Source organism: Vicugna pacos, chromosome 25, assembly GCF_048564905.1.
Source record: "Vicugna pacos chromosome 25, VicPac4, whole genome shotgun sequence".
Lineage (NCBI taxonomy): Eukaryota > Metazoa > Chordata > Mammalia > Artiodactyla > Camelidae > Vicugna > Vicugna pacos.
The window spans coordinates 37,747,486-37,772,110 of record NC_133011.1 but is presented as its reverse complement, the minus strand read 5'-3'; the positions used below and the strand labels follow the sequence as shown (position 1 = coordinate 37,772,110).

The 24,625-nt window shown below is 56.5% G+C and overlaps 1 protein-coding gene across 5 annotated transcripts in view; it reads right to left on the bottom strand.

Moving 5' to 3' along the window:
- Positions 1-24,625, bottom strand: part of DENND3 (DENN domain containing 3) — a 45,818-nt gene that overhangs the window by 4,911 nt on the left and 16,282 nt on the right. For all 5 annotated transcript variants that reach the window (XR_012064255.1, XM_072949803.1, XM_072949804.1 and 2 more), the window contains 12 exons: positions 23,933-24,048; positions 20,421-20,576; positions 18,629-18,725; positions 17,036-17,139; positions 16,308-16,507; positions 14,652-15,173; positions 9,797-10,056; positions 8,712-8,882; positions 7,838-7,967; positions 5,852-5,959; positions 3,153-3,292; positions 916-1,076 (listed from right to left, as the gene is read on the bottom strand). Coding sequence is in view for 4 of the 5 variants with exons in the window: in XM_072949803.1 (XP_072805904.1) it covers positions 916-1,076; positions 3,153-3,292; positions 5,852-5,959; positions 7,838-7,967; positions 8,712-8,882; positions 9,797-10,056; positions 14,652-15,173; positions 16,308-16,507; positions 17,036-17,139; positions 18,629-18,725; positions 20,421-20,576; positions 23,933-24,048 (2,165 nt within the window). In the remaining variant the exon portion in view is untranslated. The remainder of the gene's footprint in view (positions 1-915; positions 1,077-3,152; positions 3,293-5,851; positions 5,960-7,837; positions 7,968-8,711; positions 8,883-9,796; positions 10,057-14,651; positions 15,174-16,307; positions 16,508-17,035; positions 17,140-18,628; positions 18,726-20,420; positions 20,577-23,932; positions 24,049-24,625) is intronic.

Sequence of the window (24,625 nt, the reverse complement as noted above, 5' to 3'; positions counted from 1 at the left end):
ACAAGAGAGCTGGAAACAGCACGCGCCCCTGCGAGCTCAGGGGCCAGCATCAGCACGGTCCGGGGGAGGCGCGCCCGCCTGTGACGCGCAGGCCCCTCCGCCTTCTGATGCCGTCTCAGCTGCAGCTGAGACCCTGCGCCCACCGGACAGATGGCGTCCGTGAAACTCGGGGACGGAGGGGTGGCAGGGAGGGAGCCTTGACCGCTGGGTCCAGGGCTGGGGCTGCCTGCTGAGCCCAGGCTTCCTCACAGAGGGACCCGGGGGCCCCACCTGGTTCTCACAGCTCCCCTGGGCACCTGCTGGGCACCAGGCCCTGTTCCAAACACAGGACACAGCAGAGAGCAGGACAGACAGGGGCTGCCCTCGGGGAGCTGACGCTCTTATGCAGGGACGGCAACGAAGGAAAGAGGTAAACTGTGTCCCCAAAGAAAGATATGCTGAAGCCCTAACCTCTGCCCCCGTACCTCAAAATGACATCTTGTTTAGAAACAGTACAGAAGTATTCAAGTTACATGAATGAGGGTAAGCCATAGTCCAGTATGATTGCATCCTCATAAGAAGGGGACACTTGGACACAGACAGACACACAGGGGACTCTGTGCAAAGACAGGTGATTGGAGCGATGCATTTACGGGCCAGGGAGGGCAGGCAAACACCAGGAGCCAAAGAGCAGGCAAGGAAGGCTGAGTGCCAGCTGCTACTGACCACCACACTTCCCCCGGAGTTGGTCTCCAGGAGAGACTGCTCCTCTGTGCCCACAGCAGAGACAGGCAGGAACACCCCCGAGCTCTCCCTCCAGACCCGCTTCACTCTCCCTGCCCGGCCCGGCCCCCGTAGGCGAGCGATCCCTGCCCTCTGGGAGCCCCCGACCCAACCAGGAGCCAGGCAGCCCCCCCCAGCAGAGCCTGGACGAACCTCGGCGCCTGAGCTCCATCCTGCACGACCAAACCTGTGACGCTGGAGCGGTGGTCCGTGAGCTGCTTGTTGCAGGACATGCTGTGGATGTTGATGATGTAGATGACGGAGTCCTCGGAGCCGACCCACACCTGGCTCTGCTCCGCCATCACCATGCAGTTCTGACAGGGCCGGGATGACATGGGGAGGGCCATCAGTTCCCACTGACCCTGGGGTGAGCTGCGTCCTGCAGGCTCAGCGAGCGCTGGGACCCAGGCTGAGGCTCCTACAGCCACATTTTTCTTAACCGATCAATACGTCACCTTGTTGTATGTGTGTTTCTGTTTAAAGACACCTTATTTTATATACACTTGACCCTCAAACAACAGGTCTGAACTGCACAGTCGACGTACACATGGATTTTCTTCACCAGACACGCAGTGCAGGACCACACCCTCTACGGTGGGTGGAATCCATGGATCTGAAACTGGGGCCGGCTGTCAAGTCACACGCAGGCTGTCGACAGCGCAGAGGGCCCCCTGCACCCCGCTGACCCGTCCGCCTGAGCTCGCCCTGGACGGAGCCTGTCCACGGCACGGACGTCATGAGGCTCCGGCTTCTCGCACTCAGGACATTAGACAGCAGTCAGCTCTGCACTGGGGCACCGCTTTAAACAGCAAAACCACCCATAAAAAGCACAAAAATGCAAAAACCGTGGCACTAAATGGGCCGTGGAGAGGACACCCATGTACAGTGTGAGCTGGACCAGGAAGGCAGTTGCCTTGTTCGACCTCGGCTGGGAGCTTGCACGCAGCTGGCATCCTTTCCAGCTGTGTGGGCGCGCACGTCTGTGGAGGACCCTGAAAGCACCGTGAGTATGTGTCCTGGGGGTACAGGCAGGTTTTGTGAGCAGGTAAATCCGCACATGTGGAGTCTGCAAACAATGAAGCCTGACTGCATGTTAACTACAGATAGACCTGCCAGAGCTCGCTGTAGCGCGTTCTCGGGGTTCCAGCTTAGCAAAGTCAGCAGCCAGTGATGAGTTTAAGACTGCTGGAAATTAAACAAGAACTAAAACACCGAAGAGTTATAAAAGCCACATAAACGTGAAACACAGCTGTTTGCCTGGACATCTCAGCAAACCCAGCTGAATCCCTAAAAAATGCTCCCTAAAAATTTTCTGAGCTGGTGTCCAACCCCACCCGTGATGTGGGCAACACTTTACTGGTAACTGAACAAATGTCTCAGATTTTCAACACAAGTCGATTTTATAGAGTAACAGTTACACTCATGTTGGAGGGCTTGAGGCTAGACCTAAAACCAGATACAACCAGCATCGATGGTGGTGAACTGTTTAAGTCACAAGAAAGATCTTATAAAAACTCATAGTTTTAATTTTACCAATAAATATTCTTATAAATTAGGAAAAGGTGCTACCTTGCTAATTTCAGAATTAATAATTTTAAAAAGCCCTTTCTTTTGAGGGATCTACCTGAGAATTGTTATAATTTCAGTAAAACATCTTTCTTTAGTGGCCGAAAGATATCCTACATAAACCACTTTGAACTTCAAATTTCAGCGAAGGGAGCATTTTCTAGAGATTCTGCCCACGTTTCTTCCTTGTCAAATGGTACGAAATATCTCTGTGAAACTAGTGGGAGGATATTTTCACATAATTGGAATAACTTTCTGCCTCAGTTGTTAGCTGCCCTAATTGGGGAGCAACAGAGACTGATAACAAAATGCCACGTTTTGCTTTAATTTTCACTAGGATTTTAAAAGTTACCCTGTTATTGAACAGTCTTTGAAATGCTTGTAACTAAGAATCAACCCCCAAAATTCAATTTTAGGATGAGAATGATGAGATGAGGCTGAGTCTTTAATTCCTCCTTCTTGTTTCTCGTTTGGTCTAAATCATTCTCAGACTTCTGTGAATAGTCTGCTTTGACGTATCTTGGATCTTGTTCCTTTATCATATGAGACTCCAGTTTCGGAGTAGGGGGCAGTAGGGGTTTAAACCCATTATCTGCTCACTTAAATAAGAACACTTAAGAATAGAACAAGTTCACATTTAATTAAAAAACTCGAGATAAAAATGGGAGCCTTCCTGCTCGTAGGATTCAGGGAGGCAGTGAGATTCATGCATCCTGCTGCCTGTACAGGTGGGCCTGCTCACTTCCCAGAATCACAGCTTAATCTGGACGCTTACTTAACACAGTGTCAACACTGCCTGCATTTCCTGGGGACTTGCTACTCACCAGCTTAGAAGTGCCCACTTTAAAGCAGTGCTGGTGGACCGTCCACGAGGAAGCATCGAACACAATCACCTTGCCTTCGTCCAGAGCACACCACAGTTTGGGGTGAGCGTCCTCAATTTTTTCTGCTGGGTCCAGATGCCCTGACGAGGGAAGCAACCCAAAATGTTGGAAGGGATCCTCTGCTGCATCAGCCTGGGATGGATACAGAGGTGAGACAGCCCAAACCCCCTGCCCCAGGGAGCCCAGAGTCTCGTAAGCGAGCCAGCTCCGCCCAGAGAACCCCACAGAGAGCCAGCCAGGAGCACGCATGTAGGCGGCCTCCCCTGCCAGGATCTGAGGGGATCTGAGGAGGATTCACAAGGGAACAGCGGTTCAGGTACAGGGAAGTGGGGGCCAGGGACGGAAAGGAGAAGGGGAGGGAGGTCTGCGTGGAGGGACGGGCTCCAGGGGACATGCGCCGACTCCTTTTGCTCCGCGTCTTCGCCAGCACTTGGCCCCGTCAGTCAGTTCTCCCACCTTGGCCATTCCCGTGGTGTGAAGACGTGGCCTTTCCGCTGTGGTTTATCTGCCTTTCCTCAACTGCTCACGAGGCTGATGGCTACAGCCGGCCGTTTGGATGACCCTCTGTGGTGACACGTTTATGCCCCTGCACATTTCTGAGCTGCGTGTCTCACTCTGTGATTCGTGGCCACTCTACGTGTCCTCTGCGAGCCCCTCATTGGTCCTACTGTCTCGCAAATATCCTCTCCCCATCTGTGACTGCCACTTTCACTCTTGAAAGCTTCTTTTAAAAATCCTTTGGGATTTGCAGATACTGACTACTGTATATAAAAGAGGCGAACAACAAGGGCCTCCTGCAGAGCACAGGGAGCCACATTCACTACCTTGCGATAGCCTACGACGGAAAGGACATGTGTGTGTAACAGAATCACTATGCTGCACACCGGAAACTGACACAACATTGTAAACCAACCGCAGCCTAAGACAGCTCGACGCAGTCCCACCCGCCCCTCCTCCTCCACGGCCAGCGCGCTCTGTGTGCCGCTGTGACTGCTCTCCTCGCCGTGAGGTCATGGGTATGGCCGCCTACGTTCCCGTCTAGCTGTGTTTGTTCACGTTTGGTTTTGCCCTACGCGTCTGGACTTCAGTCCACTTGGCACTGATGACCGTGTGAGGTCTGAGGGGTCGTCAGCTTCATTCTTCCACACAAACGCACAGCGTCCCAACGCCTCTTACGATGAAGACAGTCTTTCCCCAGCCACTGCCCTGCAGTACCACCCCCATCGTAAGCCAAGAAGTGTGTATTTGCCGGTCTTTCTGGGGTGTTCCCCCGCTGGTGTGCTGGCCCTCGGGGGAGACACGCCCACTGAGATGCAGTCTTCAGTCCACCAGAGGCTGAGATGCCATGAAGCTGGGCTTCGGTTCCCCGGGGGCCTGGCTCCCTCTACTCCTGGGGTTCTCACGGGTTGACCAGCACTCCCTGCTCCTGACAGGTCCTGCCCCCAGTCTTGTCCCCCTAAACCCATGCGGCCCTGCTCACCTCTTAGCTTCTGGGCCACCACTTCCAGAGCTGTCATCCACTGCACGGGAAAGGGACCCCAGTCTTCCACATCGTCGTTTTTCATCCTTTGTCCGAACCCTCTCGATGTTCTCAGAGGAACGGGTACTGGCCCATCATGATGGGAAACCCAGAGTCTAGTCTGGTTTAATTTAAGGGAAACTAGCTTAGATCTAAAAATGGCTCATTTACTCAATTCAGATGTCTTGGTGGAAAGCATCTTGGTCTCTGATGTTACAAGCCAGTAACGTCAACAAAGAGCCTCGGCCGGATAAACTCAGCACCCGGCAGGACGAGGGCTGCCTGTGGTCCCCTCTCCCACGTCCGTAATCAGCTGCTTTGCTGGGTCTTCTAGACGCGCAGTGAGGAGACCAACGTCTCCTGCTGGGAAGCGGCTCTGCCACATCACTTCCATTTCTCCATGAAACCAAGTGAAGCAGGAGCCCCGTGGCCGAGAAGCCCTAGTTTCGCGAGGCCACAGACCTCGGGGGTGAAGGGGCGGGTGGGAGCGCCCGCGTGATGTGCTCACTCCTCCGGGCGCGGATGGACTGAACGCAGGGCAGCTGGCTTCTAAGGTTCTTTCCTGCCCAGATTGAGTGTCTTTGTTCCCCAACATCGTAAACCCTCAGAGTCACACTCGGCTGCCAGTCTCTACAAGCCGGAATTCAATAAAAGCGTTTTGACGGCTGTAACACTCCCACACAATGGCGGTCTTTGTTTATCCTCGGCCCCTGCGGTGGCACCAGAGTCTTCCCCCTTCCTCGCTTGGATGCGCCCTGTAGGTCCCAGCGAGTCTGCAGGAGGAGGACCGTCCGGCCACACCAAACAGGAGGAACGGGTGGTAACACATGCAGATCAGTCACCGTGACACAGGCTCAAGCGCTCTGCCAACCGCGACCTGCTCTCGCAGGCTGGCGGGGACTCACGTGCCTGCCGCCCCCTCCAGCCCTGCACGGCCCCGCGCCCCGGCCTGCCAGCCCACGGAGCAGCCGCACCTCCCCGCTCCGGGTTTCACCTCAAATGCAGAAAACCGCCCTCCATCAGGCCGTCTGCACCCCCCTTCCAGGCTGACCTTGAACACGCATCTAAACTCTCAGACTGTTCAGAAAAAAGCCACCACCAAGAGGGGAGAGACCGCTACCTGGGGTGTAGAGCAGGACGTCCACGCCGCGTGGGGTTGTCTCACCCGCCGACGGGTTTATCTTGTGCTTCAGCGTCTCCGAGGTCGTCTTGGGAACGGCCAGGGGCACTGAAACGCCAACGCACGCAGGGTTAGCTCACGTTCTGCCTTCCCTGGACTAGTAGTTCCGGGGTAAAACCTCTCGTTTGTGAAGATGAACTATCTTTGCAACCAGACGTTAAAGTAAAGCCACGTGCATCCCGCCTCCTTCCTCTGGCGGTGGGAAGTGACCGCCTGCTGCTTTCTGTTTAATCACAGCTCCCGAGCTAAATACCCTGACCTCCATCTGCACTCACCTGTCACCTGGCAGAGTGAAGACTTTTAAACACTTCTCTATACATCTCACCTGCGAGCAGTCTCTCAACCGTTGGGGCCATAGGGTGGCTGCCGCGGGGGCGTCCTGTGCTGTACGATGTTTGGCAGCCTCCCTGGCCTCACCCCCCCACTACACACCCCCCACAAATACCTCCAATCATTGCCAAATGCCTCTCCCCAGGGATGGGGTGCAGGTTTCAGAAAGTTTCATTTTTAGATTTTCCATCACGAATTGACCATAAGCTACTAACTTAAGCCCAGGATCATAACTTAAGCATGTTGCCTCGTCAAGCTTTACACAAGGGAAGGCAGTTCTTGGTTGGCAGCAAGGGGTCAGGGACCCCGAGCTTGCACAGCTCCCCTCTGACGGAACTGAGGGTCACGTGTTGGGTGGAGCCCTCGTTCACGGAGGACTCAGGAGGCTTTTCTGTAAACCTTGATCAAGATTAGGCGTGAGCGTGGGGCGGTCTAAACAGCTGACGTGCATTTGATTTTGTTCCTAATTAAGGGAAAAAAACCCCAGCAAATCAACGTCTGGTTCCAGGATTGTTGACAAGAGCTTCTGCAAGTCACTCCAGCAACTGGAGCATCCTGGCTGCTCCTGGAGATGGGGGTCCTGGGACATGGGAGGGGGTGGTCCCAGGACCAGGAAGCACGAGGGATCTCACAGCAACAGACACCGTGAAGGGTAAAATGCATGGAGGTGAGTGAACGTGTGCCTGAAGCTTGTTTTCCCTAAAGCAGGGGTGACACTTTAAAAACAGAGTCCTCCTCGCCAAATACCCAAGAAAAGTGAAAATACATGTCCCAGCAAAACTTCCGCGTCAGCGTTCAGGGCAGCACCATTCACGGCCAGAAAGCAGAAACTCAGTGGTCAGTGGATGGACGGATGAACTGCACTACGTCCGTACAGCGGAGTATAACTCAGCCGGAAAAAGTGACACCTCTGCGCGGATGAACACGGAAGCCATGCTGCATGGCAGGGGCCAGGCACAAAGGACACGTATGATGTCGTGCATGTGAAATGCACAGACGGGCGACCATGTGGCAAGTCCATCGAGACAAAGTAGACCAGCGTTCGCTTAGCAGCTGAGGGACGACTGCTGACTGCGTGGGGTTTTGTACACTTGTGGGTGATGAAAATGTTCTAAAATCCATTGTGCTGATGGCTGTGCAACTCTGAATTTGCTAAAACCAGTGACTCATACACTTTAGAAGGGTGTGGCATGAGAACTGTATCTCAATAAAACTTATTTTCTCAAATGCATACAAACAACTAGACTTAGTTTTTGAAACATCCCCACACCTTGGCCACCGTGTGTCATGAATTTACGTCGCTGGTCTAGCCCAGCACCTGTGACCTGCGGCACATGGTCATTTGACAGTGGTTAGCGCCTACTTCCGTATGCGAAGCCCAGGACAGGCGCCTCAGTGCATCCTCAGGAGCGGAGAGCCCCGAGGACTATTGCTAGGTAAGAAAAGGAAAGACGCAGAGCGACGTGTGCTACTCAGAACCTGAAAGCATGAAAGGGGGAAACGCGAGAAAACCGAGGAGACAGAAAGACAGCAGACAAAAGTCCCTGGAGACAGACCCAACACACCACGGCCGCGTCAGACACAGGCTTAGCTTACTCTCGTTCTTCATCTTATCGAAGTAAGACAGTTTGGAGGCAGCGTACACGGCCCCGGGCGACTGCAGCGCCCCGACGACAGCATCCATCAGCAGGACGTGGGTCAGCGCCTGCTGCACGTACTGGGGGTCCTGCCGGAGAGACGGTCGTTTCAGCACAGCCACAGTCGCTTCCCTGCAGGACCGTCACGTGACACGGAACGATACTTCTGAAGACATGTGTTTTTTCCAAAGTGACATGAAGCGTTTGATTTTGGATTTGATGTCATGTAATCATTTACTCTCAGTTGAGGCAAATACTGACTGTGTCTCCCAGGGGTCAGCAAACTTCCACAAAGGGTCAGGAAGCAAGTGTTTTAGGCTCTGTCACAGCCATCAACTTGGCCCAGAGTAAACGGAGGTCCAAAACTCCCCAGGATAGAAACGTAACCATACAGAAGGCATCTATTACACCCCCAACCGAAACCCTAATCCTGTGCAGGGAGAAGTGGAGAGTCACTCGGAGCAGGATGTGTGTACCCAGAATACTCAGCCTGAACCTGCCAGAGTCCAGCCCCCGACCCCCTTGCCCTCCAACCCCGGGGATGTCACCAGAATGGGGAGGTGAGGAGAGAGCAGACAGCCATCCCCACGGTCCACCCACAGCACCCTGCTGGCCCCTGTGTTTGCCCCCAGGGTGTCCCCAACCCCACGGGGCCCGCGCTGGGTCCCATGGGCCGCAGCATCCTCAGCGAGACGCTCCCCAATGAGACCTCATCTAATGCCACCCTGCTCACGGCCCGAGTGCCCCGGCTTCTCGCTGGGCAGGGCCGCAGAGACACGTGCAAGCCCAGAGGAGCACGGCACGAGCAGGCAGGGGCAGCCCGGGGCCCAGACCTTGTACTCATCGGCCAGCCTCTTCCCAGCGCACATCTCCTTCACCATCAGGTGCCACAGGTCACACTCGTTCTTGAGGTTAGCTTCAAAGACTTCCTTCTTGGACACCATTTTGACTTTTAAGGTGGGAATTCTCAGGAGCAGGAAAGCCACCGTGGTGCTCCGGACTTCCTGCAGAGGCAGAGAGAGAGGCCGTGAGGGGGATGATGGGCCATGGGGCAGACGAGAGGTGAATGTAGGAGCGGCGCGCTAAGGTCGTCCACTGTCCCCGTGCACACACGCCGAGGGGCTCAGCGAGCCCTCCCTGGGGACCCGGGCGGGGCGTGAGCAGCCCACCAGCACAGCCCCCCGGCTGGGCTCGTCCACCGCGTTCAACGGTGGTTCATTCTTTTGCCTCCTTAAGTCCCTCTCTCCTTGGACTCCTGGGAGGAAGTCTGTGGAAGCAGGTGTGGGGGGCACTGAAGGAAACAGTGAGAAGGGGGTCCGCTGGCTGCAGGGGCGTTGCCTGCCTTCTCTGTCTCTGCGAATCTTCTGCTGCTGGGTTAACACAGCTGACCTGCTGCTCACACACTGAGGAAGTGATCTTGGGGAAGTAAAGCTAAGGCAGCCACGGTTCCGATCTCCTCAGTGGGAAGATGACAGAACAGGCGTTCAAAGTTGTTATAAACTGAACCGCGTGGACCGGCCAGGAACCTGATCGGGAGGCGAGAGCTACGGCAGCTCCCAGGGGCCGGCAGTTTCTCAGTGAGTATCTCGGGGAGGAAGTTCTACGCTCCTCACACGTTCTCTGATCCGAGGTCGGCAAAAGAACAAGCTGCATGGCTTCCCGCGCTTCCCCTCCCAAACGCACACCAGCTGTCTCAGACGTCAGTCATCGGCAGCTCTGAGCGCGTGACACACCTAATCTATTCAGTCCCCACAGCAATCATGGTTGGAGGGTACATCATTATCCCCACTTTGCAGGTGAGCACACTGAGGCACAGACCGTACGGGGCCCATGGAGGATCTGCAGCAGGAAGAGGCGGGTGGTCTGCTCCGGCCGGTGTGCCCTCCAAGCTTGGGGCGGCTTCCAGAGCTGCTCTTACCGCTATGTTTCTGAAGGTGGAAATTTCCACGTAGCCCGGTCTCCCTTCGGTCAGGAGGAACAGGCGCTTCTGGGTCATGGCGATCTTGCCCACGCCGCGGTTCGTCTTGACGGAGCTGGACAGCTTATAGACACACTCGTTTTTATCCAGGTGTTCTATCACGGACAAAGGCAGACTGACTTCTTGGGCCTCTGCTTCTGCCTCCTTCCAGCAGTTGTAGAAATCCTTGAATGTTTCCGGGTCAATCTGTTTCTCGTGCCCTTAGTTTAGGAAGAGAAAAGAGACTTCTTACGGGCACTTACACGAACTTCAGGAATGTTGCTTTGTATCACGAAGCAGCGCATTACCGGCAGGAGGCAGCAGGTGGCGCCAGTGCCTAAGTCTACCCTGACGGATACCCTCCCCTCCTTTCCCGGGCTGCCCCAGGGGCCCAGGTGGGCACTTGATCTGGGCTGAGCCCGTCTGCCCCCTCCAGCTCCTGACCCAGGGATGGGGGTCCCCATGGGACCTAAGCAGTTAGTCACAGTAACTCTTGGGGCACCAGGCAATAACAGTGGGACAAGGACGAAGTCCTGTCACCCCTGAGCTGCTGGCAGCCACCCTGGGGCCAGTCCCAGGGTGAAGCTCACACTGAAGAGACCAGGTCTTTGGTGAGGCTTCTACACCACTGGACCGAGCCTCGCCTGAGGCCAGGTTTATCACCCTTTCAGTATTGGTTATGTGAGCAAATGTATCATTCTTAGTGTTTGTAACCCTGACGATCTTAGCTGATCCAGCAGCCTTCCCAATACCCAGCAGTCGCGGGCTCTGGAACTGGACAGAGACCCAAGTCTGAAGTCCAGCTTCACTACTGTTCGGCAGTGTGGCCAGAGGCAAGCTGTGGAACAAACCTGCTTCCCTCTCTGTGAAATGGAGCTGGGACCCCCACTGTCACCCAGCTCCCACCCGCTGCTAAGAAGTCCAGCCCATCCCAATCCCCCTGTTCCCCTGTGTCTGGCGCCTGCCCTGGCTCAGTGCTGCCTCTGCTCTGCATCCTGGACCTGTCTGCACTCCGTCCTGCGCAGGAAGAAGCCCACAAGTGCCCCACCTTCAAAGCTGCCCTGCAGGCGGCCTGCTTCACCCAACACCCAGAATGATTTTTCTCAGATGCTAACAAGAGCTCCCCCCTCTTTGTTCAAGCACTTCGGGGCTCCTGGTGTTCATCAGGCCCAACTCCCTCCAGGAGTGGGCCCCCTCCCCTCCCCTCCCCTCTCCTGTGTCCCAGCATGGTAACAAGCACGCTGTTACACACCTCTGTGCACGCTTCAGGTCTGGGTGCTTGGACCTGAAAACTCCCACCCATTCCTTAAGACCCAGATGAAACAACTCGTGTGCAGCTTTCTTGACAAGGCTGTCACCCTGGCCAGGCGGCCGCTGGGCTGGCAGGCTCTTTCCTCACGACACCTGCTATGCTCCACCCTCTGCATGGGCCCAGCCACCACGGGAGGCTCAGTCACAAAGGGACGGAGGCCTGGAGAGCAAGCCCTTGCTGGCAGGCGGGCAGGTGCCAGGTGGACATTCCCCCACCGACGCAGTACTGCTGTGTGTGTGCGTGGGGACCTCCCCGTCCCAACTTGGCTGCAGGCCAGACTGAAGCAGCCCAGAGAGGCTGTGAGAGCCCCGCTCTGGCTCCCCAGGCTCCTCACCATTAGGACGACAGTCGTCTGGGAATGTGACATCACGGCCACAACCCAGTGTGGCTGGATTGAGGGGCGGCCGGTGAGACGGGGGGCACTCCCAGTCTTGGGGGCACATCTACGGGTGGAGAGTGACTGCTGCCATTGGAACGACAAACGAGGAGGTCAGACCTCATCAGCACGCAGTGCGGGCGCGGGAGCGCTCAGGGGAAGCCCTCCCCCAGCGGCGGGCCTCGGAGATGATCCTCCAGGCCACCTGTTTCCCTGACTGCTCACAGTGGCTGCCTGCAGCCTTACGTATTTGTTTGATGGCACTGGATCCAAACAGAAACCCACACCCATGCCCAGGTCGATGGCACCTGGAGTCCCTGTGCCGGGCAGTGAGGCACCCGAGGGCACGCAGCAGGCGCCCGACCCCGCAAAACCGCTCTCGTCCTGCTGCCACCTTGGAAACACGACCCAACGCAGCTGCCTCCGACGGGGCGCCTCAGTCCACACCTGCTGGTGGCTCTGAGCCGTGTGTTTCATCAGAAGCATTTGCTTCAAGTGGACAACGTGAAGAAAACACTTAGCCTAAAGAGCCGAGCAAGAAAACCCAAGAATCAGGAGAATAAGAGAGGGGAGCTGGGGAGAACCGAGAAGCTGTCACTTCTGAAGGCAGGGGGACGTGGACCCCACACCCAAGCGCCTGGCCCTTCCATCATCATAACAAGCCCTCCTGCCAGCTGGGCCCCAGCACAGTCACTGGGCCCTGCAGAGGGAGGCGTGGGTCCCCAGCACCGGAAACAGCTGCCTCTCACAGACAGAGGTGAGGCGGGCCCGTGGGCTCTGGGAGCCAGGGCCAAGGACACCCAAGAGGCCAGGGACCCCCGCACGGGCCGGCGGGCGCCACCCTCCAGGGCTGCGGCACATCTGGACGGTGCACAGCCCCCGCCAGCGCGCACACCAGCCATCACGCACACAGGGGCCACACGCACACACCCCCGCCACGCACACCCCACCAAGGACAGAATCCTCATCCCCCATTTGTCTCCAGTTCTGCACAAAAATGCCAACTGTCGGTCTCTGCCCCTCACCCACACTCCAGCACACTCCCCAGGTTGTCTCACAGGGGAGGTAGGCTCACGGAGCCCCGGGGACCACGCTGAGGGCTGCATGTGGCAGCCTCCCGGCCCTGAGGCCACAACATGAGGGCCCTGCCCCACGAATGTCAGACTGCGACGTGTGTGCTCTTATGTCACGTTGATTCATTCTAAGATGGGGATACTCAGTGTTGACCCAATCCTGCTTTTTTAACACATAACTGGCCATCAGGCAGACTGTCCATTTGGTGCTGCATTACAGTGGCTTACGTGTCCCGGAATCAGGACAGTTAATGACCTAGTAAATGCAAACGGAGCCAGAGTGACAGCAGGGCCATCGATGGCATGTCTTCGTGAGTCAAGTCTGAGCACCTATGAACATACATCTGGGGCTGCTGGATGGTGCTCACGTGTCCAGCCATAAAATCACCCTGCCTGGCTCCCCGCAAAGGCGCTGTGGGCCAACAGGAGGTGACAGCTGGGGGACAGACCCTCTTCTTCCTGCGAGAAAACAGTGCCACCCAGGCCATCAGCCAACCTGGACTGTGAGGCAACAGGCCGGGCAGGGGCAGAAGGGGATGCCCCGCTACACGGGAATGATACCCCAGTAGTTCAGGCGCTGTCCGCAGGCTCTGCAGCTGGCCAGGCACCCGGGTCCTTGCCAAGGCCCCACTCGGGAGGGTGAGGGGCAGGGCCTCCTCTGAGAGCACTGAGTCCTGCGGCGCCCACCCGCCCAGCTCCTGGCAGCCCAAGGGCGGCCGGTCAGGTCCCAAAAGTGCCTCTGCCCCAGGGACTCAGCGCATCCCTGGGCCTTACCCTCAGGCCCACAGACGCCCTGGGAGACGGGCTGGTTCAGCCAAGGAGCTGCCACTTCTCCACGTAAGTGTCACCACGTGGAGAGTCCCGCGAGCCCTGGGCTGGCCGCGCCCTCATCATGCCGACTGAGAGGCCCCTGAACAAACAGTCCACGGCCTGCCTGGGGGAAGGGCATACGCGTGCACAGAAATGACACCACGTCTGCCCGCAGACGGGAAACAAGGCAGGAGCCATGTCCTGTAGTCTTGGAGTTGCACGAGGGGGACGTCCCCAGCCTGTTACTAGCAAAGGATGCCTTTCCAGAGGACACAGCAGGTCCTGCCCACAGAAGTGAGGGTAACTGTCCGATGGGGAAATGGGCAGGACTGCAACGAGGGCTCAGAGGACAGGGACCGGCGGCTCCAGGCACAGATGCTCGGCCAGAACGACAGCAGAGGTCTCCTCCCTCTCAAGGTGCGCCACATGCTTTCAACGCCAATGCCCAGGGGTCCCCAGGAGGAGGGAAGCCGGCCCCTCACAGGCGGGGCAGCCGGGGGTCGAGGCACCTGCGGCAGGGATGACGGCTCTCCTGCTGCAGCCCCAGAGGAAGGCGTCCCGCACGCTCGGGGGACAGGTGGCGACCCTCCGTGTCGGCACCTGAAAAGCAGAATCACCGACACCACCGGATGGGGAGCAGCTAACATGCTGAGCGGTCCTCAGGCCACACCGCCGGTGACTAAGCGAACGTCCAGATCCATGTGTCACCACGGGCACACTCTGAGAACACAGCATTGAAGAGAGCAGAAAACGCAGGCTGACATGCATACTTCACACGTGGTTCAGTTTCAAAACACAAATCCTGTGCACTGTTGGTGGGGACAGCCACTTCCAGCAAATGCATAAAAAATGGCCCGAAGGCAAAGGCCCAGTTTAGGACGGTGTCCCTCTGAGGAGGGAGGAGCGGAAGGGAGCTCAGCCCACCCGCAGCTGCAGCAAATTCGGGGAAACGAAGGTGGCGGGGGGGCGGGAGGTGTTTGCCACACGGTCTCCCCGTTACGAGTGTCGGAAGCGTTCCCGCTGAAGCCGAGGGCCCCCACTTGGGAGGGAGTGGTCATCGCGCAGCGAGCGGACCCCCAGGACGGGAGAGATGCCGTCAAGCATCCCCAGCCCCGCCCCCACCAGGGCCAAAGGCTTGGCAGCCCCCTAGGTCCTCACGCCCAGGGAGCCAGTGAAGGCCTCTCGGCGCAAGGCTCCTCCCTGCGGGCCGCCCCGCCCCGCCCCGCCCTGCCTGCGGCCTCGCACCTACGGTCAGTGCGGCGAACAGCCGGTGGATGGTGCCGGCGTCCTTCACGATGCCCGACTCCTGGACCCTCTTCACGAAGTCGTCCAGCTGCATGTGCGTCCTGGGCAGCTCGAAGTGCTTGACGCGGTCGTCGGCCTTGGGGGCGTCCGCGGGCTTGTCCATGACCTCGCTCATGAGCCTCCGCAGCTCGGGCGTCCGCTCCGCCTGCACGCGCTCGGGCCCCGACAGGGACTCCACCGTCCTCTGGACGAGGTCGGCGGGGAAGATCCGCACGTCCGTCTTGTATAGGCTCTGAAAGTCCAGGAGCGCGCCCAGCAGCTGGCCCTGCGTCAGGCGGACGAGCCCGCGCAGGTAGAGGAACCCGGCCAGGAGCGCCGAGCTCTCGGGCGGCAGCGAGCCCATGGCCTTGGTCAGCTGGGCGGCGCAGTCCGCGTGGAACGCCTGCACACACTGGCCCACCAGCGGGAAGTGGACTTCCGGGATCTTGAAGGTGTGCGTGGACTTGGGGGCCACACTCAGAACTGACGGGGGAAGCGGAGGCGAGCAGACAGTTAGCAGGGCCTTACACACCAACGCCGCCCCCTCCCAGCCCGCGGTCCAGGCCAGGGCTCCTGCCTCGGCACAGGGCAGGGCAGGGACCTGTGTGCCTTGTCCAGGAAGTTCCACACACACCGCCCCCCGCCGCTGAACAGCCCCTCACTGCCTTCATGCCCTCTGCGAACACTGAACAGCTTTATTTGCTAAAACTATTGATGCTCAACGGAAACAAGTGGTAGTGAGTCCTTACCCGTCGAAGGATTAAGCTAACACCCTAAGCTGAGATGGACCTGCTGGGGGCGGGAGGTGGGCAGCACCTGGCCTCACCGCAGCTTCTCTGGTCCACCGTGGACGGATGGAGACTTCACCCGGGGACCACAGGGAGAGGACCCAGAGCACAAACGACCGACACTGTGACTTGCTTTGCCGCGGCCCAGGCAGGGACAAGTGGGCTCACACACGTCCGTCGTGTTTTATAGCAACTTAACACCGACAGTCGGGGCTGCGCAGATTCCTTCAGAGATGCAGCAGCCGCATCTCTCAACTTGCCCTCCCCCGGAGTCTACCCGCTGGGGCCGCAGCTGGCCTCTCCAGTCACCGCATCGCTGCCCATCAGCACCCGACCACCCCGTGACGGCTCAGGTCATGACCCTGATACCCCGAAGTCACATGCTTCTCTATCACCTGCCTTTACCCCGGGAACGTCAGCTCAGGAGGGTGGGGGCCTGTACCCCCAGTGCCAGAAAGGGCCTGGTGGTCACTGGGGGCCCAGCAATTGTCATGTCCCTTTAGACAGGGAGGTACGTAAACACGTACTTGCTGTGTACATGTACATATATGTGCACCTACACACACACGCATGAAAGACACAGGAAACTGTACGACTGCCGCCTTCAGCAGTGGGATGGGATGATGGAAAGTACACACAAGAAATCATTCTCCACACTGGACACGGTCTGCAGGATGAATACTCGAGAAGTGTTTCAAATAATTAAACTTCTTTAGGAAAACCAAAAACCCGTCCCTTCTCTGGTTACAGGCTTCGGTTTCTTCTGATGACCTGCAGCATGAGAGTCACGTGACAAACAGAAGCCCCCAAACAGAAGTGGCTGTGTCACCTGCATGGCTGCTCCCACAATCCGAGGTGTGCATTTTCCGAAGCGACGAGTTGCGGGGCGGCAGCTCGGGAACCACGATGTCCTGCAGGTTGGGCATGCTGACCACCATGCGCCTGTCGGCCGCATGCAGCGACGAGGACTTGCGGCTGGCCATCTTCTCGATCGTCGGTCTTCTCGGACTTAGGAGCGTCCCATTTATCCTGAGTAGAGAAAGCCAGCACATCACTTTCCAGATGCAACAGGGACTGGAGAGCAAGGCTCAGCTGAGCATTCTCCCCGGCGTGGTGACCAGCACCCGACACTCCCGCACTGAGCAGGAAGCAGCGGGGACACACCGGGCTCTCCCACGTGCAGTTAAGGCTGAAGGACAGTCCGCACCCCAGGAGAGGCCACAACACAGACAACAGACGAGGGCACTGCCAACGGCTGGCGCATGTTTGGGGGATCAGGAAGAGCATCGAGGAAGAGGCAGGAAACAGTGAAGACGCGGGGAGAGAGAGAAGGTGGGAGAAAGCAGCAAGCCCAGACCCCGAGGGGCCAGGGCGGGCGCATTCCACGTGCTCCCCCAAGAGGCAGAAACGCACAGGGGGCGCCTGGCTGCTCCCCGGCTCCTGAACGTTACAGAGGAAGCTTCCCCGACTGAACGCGTCGTTATCCGCCCCGTACAGCCGTGCTGCATGAGCCCCAGGCCCCAGAGAGCCGGGCAGCCTCCAGCCCAGTCGCAGCACCTGTCCTCCTCGGACTGCGTGTGGAGGTCCATCTGGGCAAAGGCGTCCATCCTTCTGCTGAGCCGGGCCTTGAGGAAAGCGTGGAACATGTAGGTATCCAAGACCTGGAACGGACGCAGAGGGCGGGTCACGGCGAGCGCTCACTCGCTGGACCGGCCTCGCTGAGCCGAGCTAGAGCCCCGCCCCCGCCCCCGCCCCCCGCGTCCTCTCCCCAGCTCCTCGGACCGAAGCTCCCAAACACAGGTAGCTTTCGTAATTTATCACCACCTCAGAGTCCCCCTCAGTTCCCCACCAGCCAGTCTGAAGGAAGCAGCCACTCTCTGCATCTGAAAAATCCCTGAAAGTTCAAAAGCCCGAACCACCCTGCCCCCCAGGACAGCAGCAGCCACAGTTCCTGCATTTTATCAATGAGTCTGGGGTCTCCTGTGGACGGTGGCCTCCCAGGCGATCCACACCTTGCGGCCAGCGCACCCTGTCTGCGGGCTCTCAGGGACGGATCTCCACATCAGCTCCCGGGGAGAGAAGGCCGGCAGCCCAGGAGACCGCGCGGATGGGGTGGGCACTGCCCGGCCCTGGGACGGGGTGGTGACGGGAAGGGCATGGAATTGTGCAGGACGATGGAAAGAAAGGTTCGAGACCAGACTGGGGGGTGGGCTGCCAGGTCTATGCCTTTGTCAAGACTCATCACACTCGATACTGCAAATTTCTTTTTTAAGTGAGTAAGTTTATTCAGGGAGATACACCTTTCACAGACAGAACGCAGCCCGTCTCACTCAGCGGGGACAGCGGCCACGAGGTGCGGGTGTGGTTAGTTTTTTTCCTTAATTTTTAAAACTGAAGTAGAGTTGATCTGCAGTGTTAGTTTAGGTGTACAGCACAGCAATTCAGTTATGCACACACACACATATACATTTTTTCAGATTCTTTTCCATTATGTGTTATTACAAGATATCAAACACAGTTCCCTGTGCTGTACAACAGGTCCTTGCTGTTTATCTATTTTATATGCAGTCATATGCGTCTGTTAATCCCAAACTCCTAATTTATCCCTCCCCCATTCCCTTTCCCCTTTGGTAACCATAGTTTGTTTTCTGTCCGTGAGTTTATTTCTGGTTTGTAAATAAAATTTGTATCTTTTTTTAGATCCCACATAAGTGATATTATATGATACTTGTCTTTCTCTGTCTGACTCACTTCACTTAATATGATCACCTCTAGGCCCATCCATGCTGCGGCAAATGGCATTATTTCACTCTTTTTTATGGCTGAGTAGTGTTCTATTATATACATACCACACCGTCTTTATCCAGTTGTCTGTCAATGGACATTTAGGTTGTTTCCATGTCTTGGCTATTGTAAATAGTGCTGCTTAAAATGAGTGCATTTTGTTATATGTAAATTACACTCTAAAAAGCTGAATAAAAATAGTCAGAGCCTGCCAAAGGACCAAAAGGAACCACGCTAAAACAAACTGCTGGAAAAGCTGAAACACTGAGTAAAATATTAACGGATGCTGGAAATAATTTGTTTTGAAAAATACTTCCAATACAGAAAGGTGGGCAGATCATGGACACACGCCCCACCACCTCTCACCTGTTTATAGAAGGCCTGGTCCCCTGGGGCTCTGGTTTTGAGGAACTCTTCACTGTTGAACACACGATGTTCATAATTTAAGTGATTCTTCACATCCCTGACGAGGAGAGAGAGTCTAAATGGTGAAGTATCTTTATACATGAAGAACACATCACTGTCAGCAGAAAAATGACCGCAAGACATACACACTTTGAAAAGGCCCGTTCTGCAGGAGGACTGCCCCGACCCCTGAGCCACACGGCTTGGGTGTGCTCTGTGGTCAGGCTGTCTCGTTACTTAGAGCACAACTGAAGCTGAAGCTCCAGGAGGGGGCATCTGTCTTCTTCAAGCCCTGAAAGTTCCTTATGCAAATAAAGGTGCACGCATCAGTAATTATCCATACAAGTAAAACTGAGTTCAGGATGGTGACACGGAGGGGGGGCCAGACTCTGATATTAAACCAGCAAAGCCGCCAGCCTGAACACCACTGGCCACCTCGCATCTTTGTACCCAACCTCCCCACCTACACACCATGGGGACTTTTGCACATGATCCCTCGATCTAAAGTCACCGCTGCCAATAGAATCAACAGCCCTCCAGGGCGTATGCAGTATGTAGTCCGCTCAGTGTCTTCCTTCTCTTGTGAGGGAAACCATTACTTTATCTAGGGGAAATTCAGTTTTATAATCTGATATCATATGTTCTGCTTTTTAATGAACTAAACTCATCAAGCATGCAGAGGATTAAAAACAACCTTCTTCACGAAAGATTTCATCTCTTTTGTTGGGGGTGGGGGGAGGTAATTTTATTTGATTAAATTACTTATTCATTTATTCATTCTTAAAGTACTAAGGAATGAACCCAGGACCTCACGCATGCTAAGCATGTGCTCTACCACTTGAGCTACACCCTTGTCCCGAAAGATTTCGTCTTAAAAGAACAAGAGGAGAACAACATTTCTACGACCACACAAACTATCCTGCTTTGAGCAAAGAGCTGATACAACCTGTCTATAACACCACATCCCACTTCCCCCCAGTAAATGATCTGCTTTATGGAAACAGACAGCAAAAGAACCTGGCCTTTAAAATGTCGGTTTTGAAATCATCACACAGAGTGTCGTGAGGTCTGCTGGCCGGTCTAAGCCCCTCCCAGGCAAGGGGCCACCCAGATCAGAAGGAGACCTGGAGTCTGCCACCTTCCCTGCCACACGATTGGAGGGAGAGGGGGAGAGAGAGAGGGAGGAGAAGGCTGTGAGACAAAGCAGAGCGTTGGCAGAAAGAAAGGCCTGAAGGCTGCTCCACTAATACCTTCTTTAAAAGCTGGCATGTTACCAGGGCAAGTGCTTAGCATACGCTCCTCAAACGACAGCACGTTTAGGCCAGAAATAGCAGCTCCACCCCTGCACGTCACCACACCGAAATAAACACACTGTGCTGTCTACGTAACTGATTCCGCCCAAGTGCCGGTTCCCAGCAGCACGCGAGAGACGCTGATGGCAGTTACAGGGATGAGGAGAAAGGAGGAAGGTCTTGCGGGGCCAGGCCTGGGTGGGCTTCGTTCCCAACATGATCTGCCCATCCACTCCCTCACCCAGGCTGACCCTCCAGGAAGTCATCAGCAGGAGAGACGAGGGGTGGGAAGGGCCCAGGCGGGTCAGCGCCTCCCAGGGACCTGCTGATGTTTAAGATCACAAGGCAGGGTTCCTGGGGGCGGGGCCTCTCTCATGCCCCGTCACCTGAGTGCTGGTGTCAAGGCCAGCAGAACTGGGAGCTGGCAGGTCCGCTACAGACACGCGCAGCGTCGTGAATACCTGAAGATGCTGACAAGCAGGTGCACGGTGATCTGCTGTATCTGGTGGTTGAGTCCCTGCTGCCAGGCCCGCCGAGAGGCTCGGTCCTCGTTCAGGTCAGTGCTGGCGCAGAGGTGGGCGAGGTCCAGCTCGTGGTACAGCTGCAGGGTCTGGACCCTGGAAAGGAGCAGAAGGATGCTGACCACAGCTCAGGCACATCACCTGATCACTGCCTAATGGCCGGAGAGAGAGCCCCCTGGGAAGAGGTAAATTAACACTCAGGAACACAAAAACAAAAGCACTCATGGGATGCCTGAAATACCTGTCAATGACCGGAGGCTGGGGAAAAGGGAGATTAAAAATACACCCCAGAAGAGTTCATTCACCTCCGGACACACACTCACGAAGGCCTTGTCTTTGGACCATTGAGTTTTCACCCGAGCTGAATCATTCTGTCCCCCTTGCAAAGACCCTCCTCACACACACGGCGGCCCCCTGGCCAGGCAGGCTTGCGGCACCGCAGGATGGCCGCTGACTCGTCCAGAGCTACTCAGGCTAGCAGCGGTTTTCATCAAATGGGGTCCTGGCCTCCTCAAACCACCCAAGGCTGCACTTTTAGATGCAACTCTGGAAACCAAGGAGCGAGTCTGAGGCTCTAAATATGCAAAGGACACCCGCCCAACACATACCCATCCCGCCGACACCCCTGAGCCCAGAAGCCACGCCAGGCATCAGCTGAGGGCAGCAAAGCCCAGCCATGTGAAGCTTACGTTTGAGTGGGAAAAAGTAGAAAAATGGATAATGTGCCCAAATACGAGGTAGTGGGAACCAGAACAGAGTGACAGAGAAATCTCTCTGAGGACCTTGGACCTGAAAGGTGGAGGCAGGCCCTGAGCATATGGGGCGGGGGCCGGGGGTGGGGGAACACCGGCCACCAAAGGCCTCACTGTTGGTGAGGACGGGCTGGCGGGGCCGATGTGACTCCAGGTGGGGGTGGAGGTGAGACCAGGTCCCAGGAGCTCTCTGTTTCGCGCCCCATGAGGAGAGGCTGTGCAGGAGATGGGACGTCTCAGCCCCGGCTAACCCGGCTGACGGGTCAGGAAACCGCCCTCCTGGAAGGAGCGCCAGCCGCTGCCCTGCTGCTGTCCCCCAGCACCGGGCTGGCCGCTCACCCCGCAGAACCGGGGTCCCACGGGCAAAGGAATTTCAGTGACTTTTCCTGCAGAAAAGGCCCGGCGCTGCCTGCTGCAATCTCTCTCCCCTCCCACCCTGTCTTCTGTGCAGGGACCAAACATCTGCAGAAGCCGTCCACTCCCCCTGCGGCCATCCTTCCCTCTGCCCCAGGCACTCCGACAGCTCGGCCCTGAGAGCTGGGGGTCCCGGTCCCCATCCTCCAGGAGGCCAGGTGGGGCAGGGAGGATGCAGCAAACACAGGTGAGGAAGACAGGGGGCGTCTCGGGGAAGAAGGGCACTGCCCCTTGTCCCCCTCGGCCAAATGCGATCTGCAGACTCACTTACACCAGGCCCTGTCAGGACACTGACCACCACAGCCCGGGCCATGGCCCCAGAGGGCTTTACAGACATGCCACTGACCACACATGGGCTAGTTCATGCTTATAAACAGCCCCCATGGCGAGCCTGAGAGACTTCACATCCCACCTTCTAGGGGTCTGGCCAAGTGAGAATCCAACCGGCTGAGAACATTCTAGAATTCTGACAAGAACACATGGGCAGAGGCGGGAATCCCGTCTTACTGGGGACACTCTACCTGAGTAAACACTCGAGAAGCCTCAGCAAACGCTGGCAAACTTCAGTCCTAGAGTGTCACACTCCAAGTCAGGGGAATGTGGACTCTGCTTATCAGGAAGGCAGGGTTCGCTTTCTGAGGTCATGAAGGGGACAGCCCCACAGGACTCCTTGCTGGGGTCCCCTGAGCACCGCCCGCTGACCACACAGGACTCCACACCCACAGCCTCAGCTCTGGGTGGGGACTTCCATCAATTTTTTTAAGATGGAAAAAACAGTACTAAAGGTGACCCTCCTGTATGTTTTGCAGAAACCACCCAGATAGAAGGAATCACTGATACCAAGGTGTGATGGGCTAAACTGTGTTCCCCAAAATCCTTATGTTGGAGTCCTAACCCCCAGTACTTCAGAACGTGACTGTATTTGGAGATAAAGAGCGAATTAAGTTAAAATGAGGTCACTAGGGTGGCCCTAATCCAATGTGACTGGTGTCCTTATAGGAGGAGATGAGGACACAAACACACACAGAGGGACGACCACGTGAGGACACAGGGAGGAGACGGCCGTCCACGTGCCCTGGAGAGAGGCCTCAGGGAAAATCAGCCCTGCCGACACCTTGATCTTAGATATCCACTCTCCAGGACTGGGAGACAATAAATGTCTGTTGCTTAGGTGCTGTTTGTTACAGCAGCCTGCACTGACCAATACACAGGTAAGAGTCAGAACTCAGAAGAGCCAGCACAGAACAACCCACTCCCTCCCCGTCCTCTCAGGCCTCAGCTCTTTCCACATCGATCTCCCAACAGCAGACAGAGTAAAGGGGAACAGCCACCCCTGATGTAAGACTGGCTGCACCCCTGGCCCCTGGAGAGTGGCACAGCCCGGCTACTTGACCAAAGCCGAGAGCAGCTGCCCCACACCCCCACCTGTCACCACCACGAGCGTCCCACGAGGTCTGCCTGTGGACCGCACACACGGGCTGCAGGCCTGAACGCAGGACCTCTCCCACCACCGTTAATTAGATTCCAAAGGGGGGCAGTCCCCCGCAGGAGCACCCCGAGGGAGCCCCCGGCGCGGCCCCGGACACCCCGGGTGCACCTGCTTCCTGACTTGGGTAGTAAGCACACCCCCCCCGGGCGCACGTGTGAGGCTCGCCGCCAGGCCCCTCCCACTGCCACAGAGGCCGCCGGGCCTGCAGCGCCTACAACGCTTACTGCCTGCCTTTCTGGGAAAAGGCTGGCTGATCTCAGTCAAAGAGGTTTAGAAAACGCGTCAAGAGCCATTAGACAGTCGTGAAAACTAAGAGCGCTGAGCGAGCGCAGGGAGGGAGTGAAGGGGAGAGGCAGCCCCCTGCTCAGGGAAGGATGGAGCCACACATGTCGGGGTCCCCAGACCGACGGTGCCCGAGGGTGGGGCCACGTCGGTTTGCGCATCACACACACACACCCCTCCAACGCAAGGCATGTGATGGGCGCTGGGTCTGTGTCTGGTGAGTGAATAAGGAAAGAGCGAACGAATGAGGAAAAGGAAGCCTGGAGATCACAGGTGCAGGCCCTGGGGCACAGAAGAGGGTTGGGAGGTGACCGTCCGGGACCTGGGGGCCACCGTTAGCATGCAGGCAAAGTCGGAATGAAAACAAACAACTTTTATTTTTAAATATTCACCAATAACTTCCACACTCCTAAATACATCAAACATTTACTAATATAAGACTGGAAAAGACACTCAGAATTGGCGAGTACAGAACCCGAACAAGACTTTCCCAAAAACGCTGCTTCCCCCTTTACCTCTGGACAAATGTCTGCGCAGCCAGGAGAGGGATGTCGGGGACAGCGGCATCCTCCTTTCTCAAGTGCGCGATGCTGCCACTGTCGATGTTTATCAGAATCAGGCCATCGGCTTCCTGTAAGATACGTTCGTAAAGACCAGACCGACGTGAAAATCTGAGTCTATCTACCTCTCTGGACTCATTCCCTAAGATCGTATCAGCGTTCATTAAACGATCATGTCTCACATGCACACAAAGCTTTATATCATCTCTACCACAAATGCGGTGGACACCAAGAGTGAGGTCAACAAGCTCGTCTGATTAAATCTGCCTCTTTGACTCAAGATTCCAACGCACAACATCAGGCTTTCACCCCCCACCGTGTACAAACACGCCACGTCCTCCTTGAGGAGGTCTGGGGAGAGCACTCAGAGCTCCAGGGAGAGCGCCGGCACCCTGCACTCACGGCTCAACGTGCCCGCTGGGCTGCCCTCCAGGCACGGGAGCAGGGCGCGTCCTGGCCCGGGGAGCCCACACACTTAAGAGTTCTTGAAATGTGTGCATGTCTTACTTGTAAAGTCTTATCAGGGACAAAACACACAAATAATGCGCCAAACCCAGAGTTCTGCACCTCAGCTATCCCTGGAATGTGACACCAGCTTTCACCTCTTAACGTGTGTCTCGGGGGCACGTGAGCACGCCATAACACGTC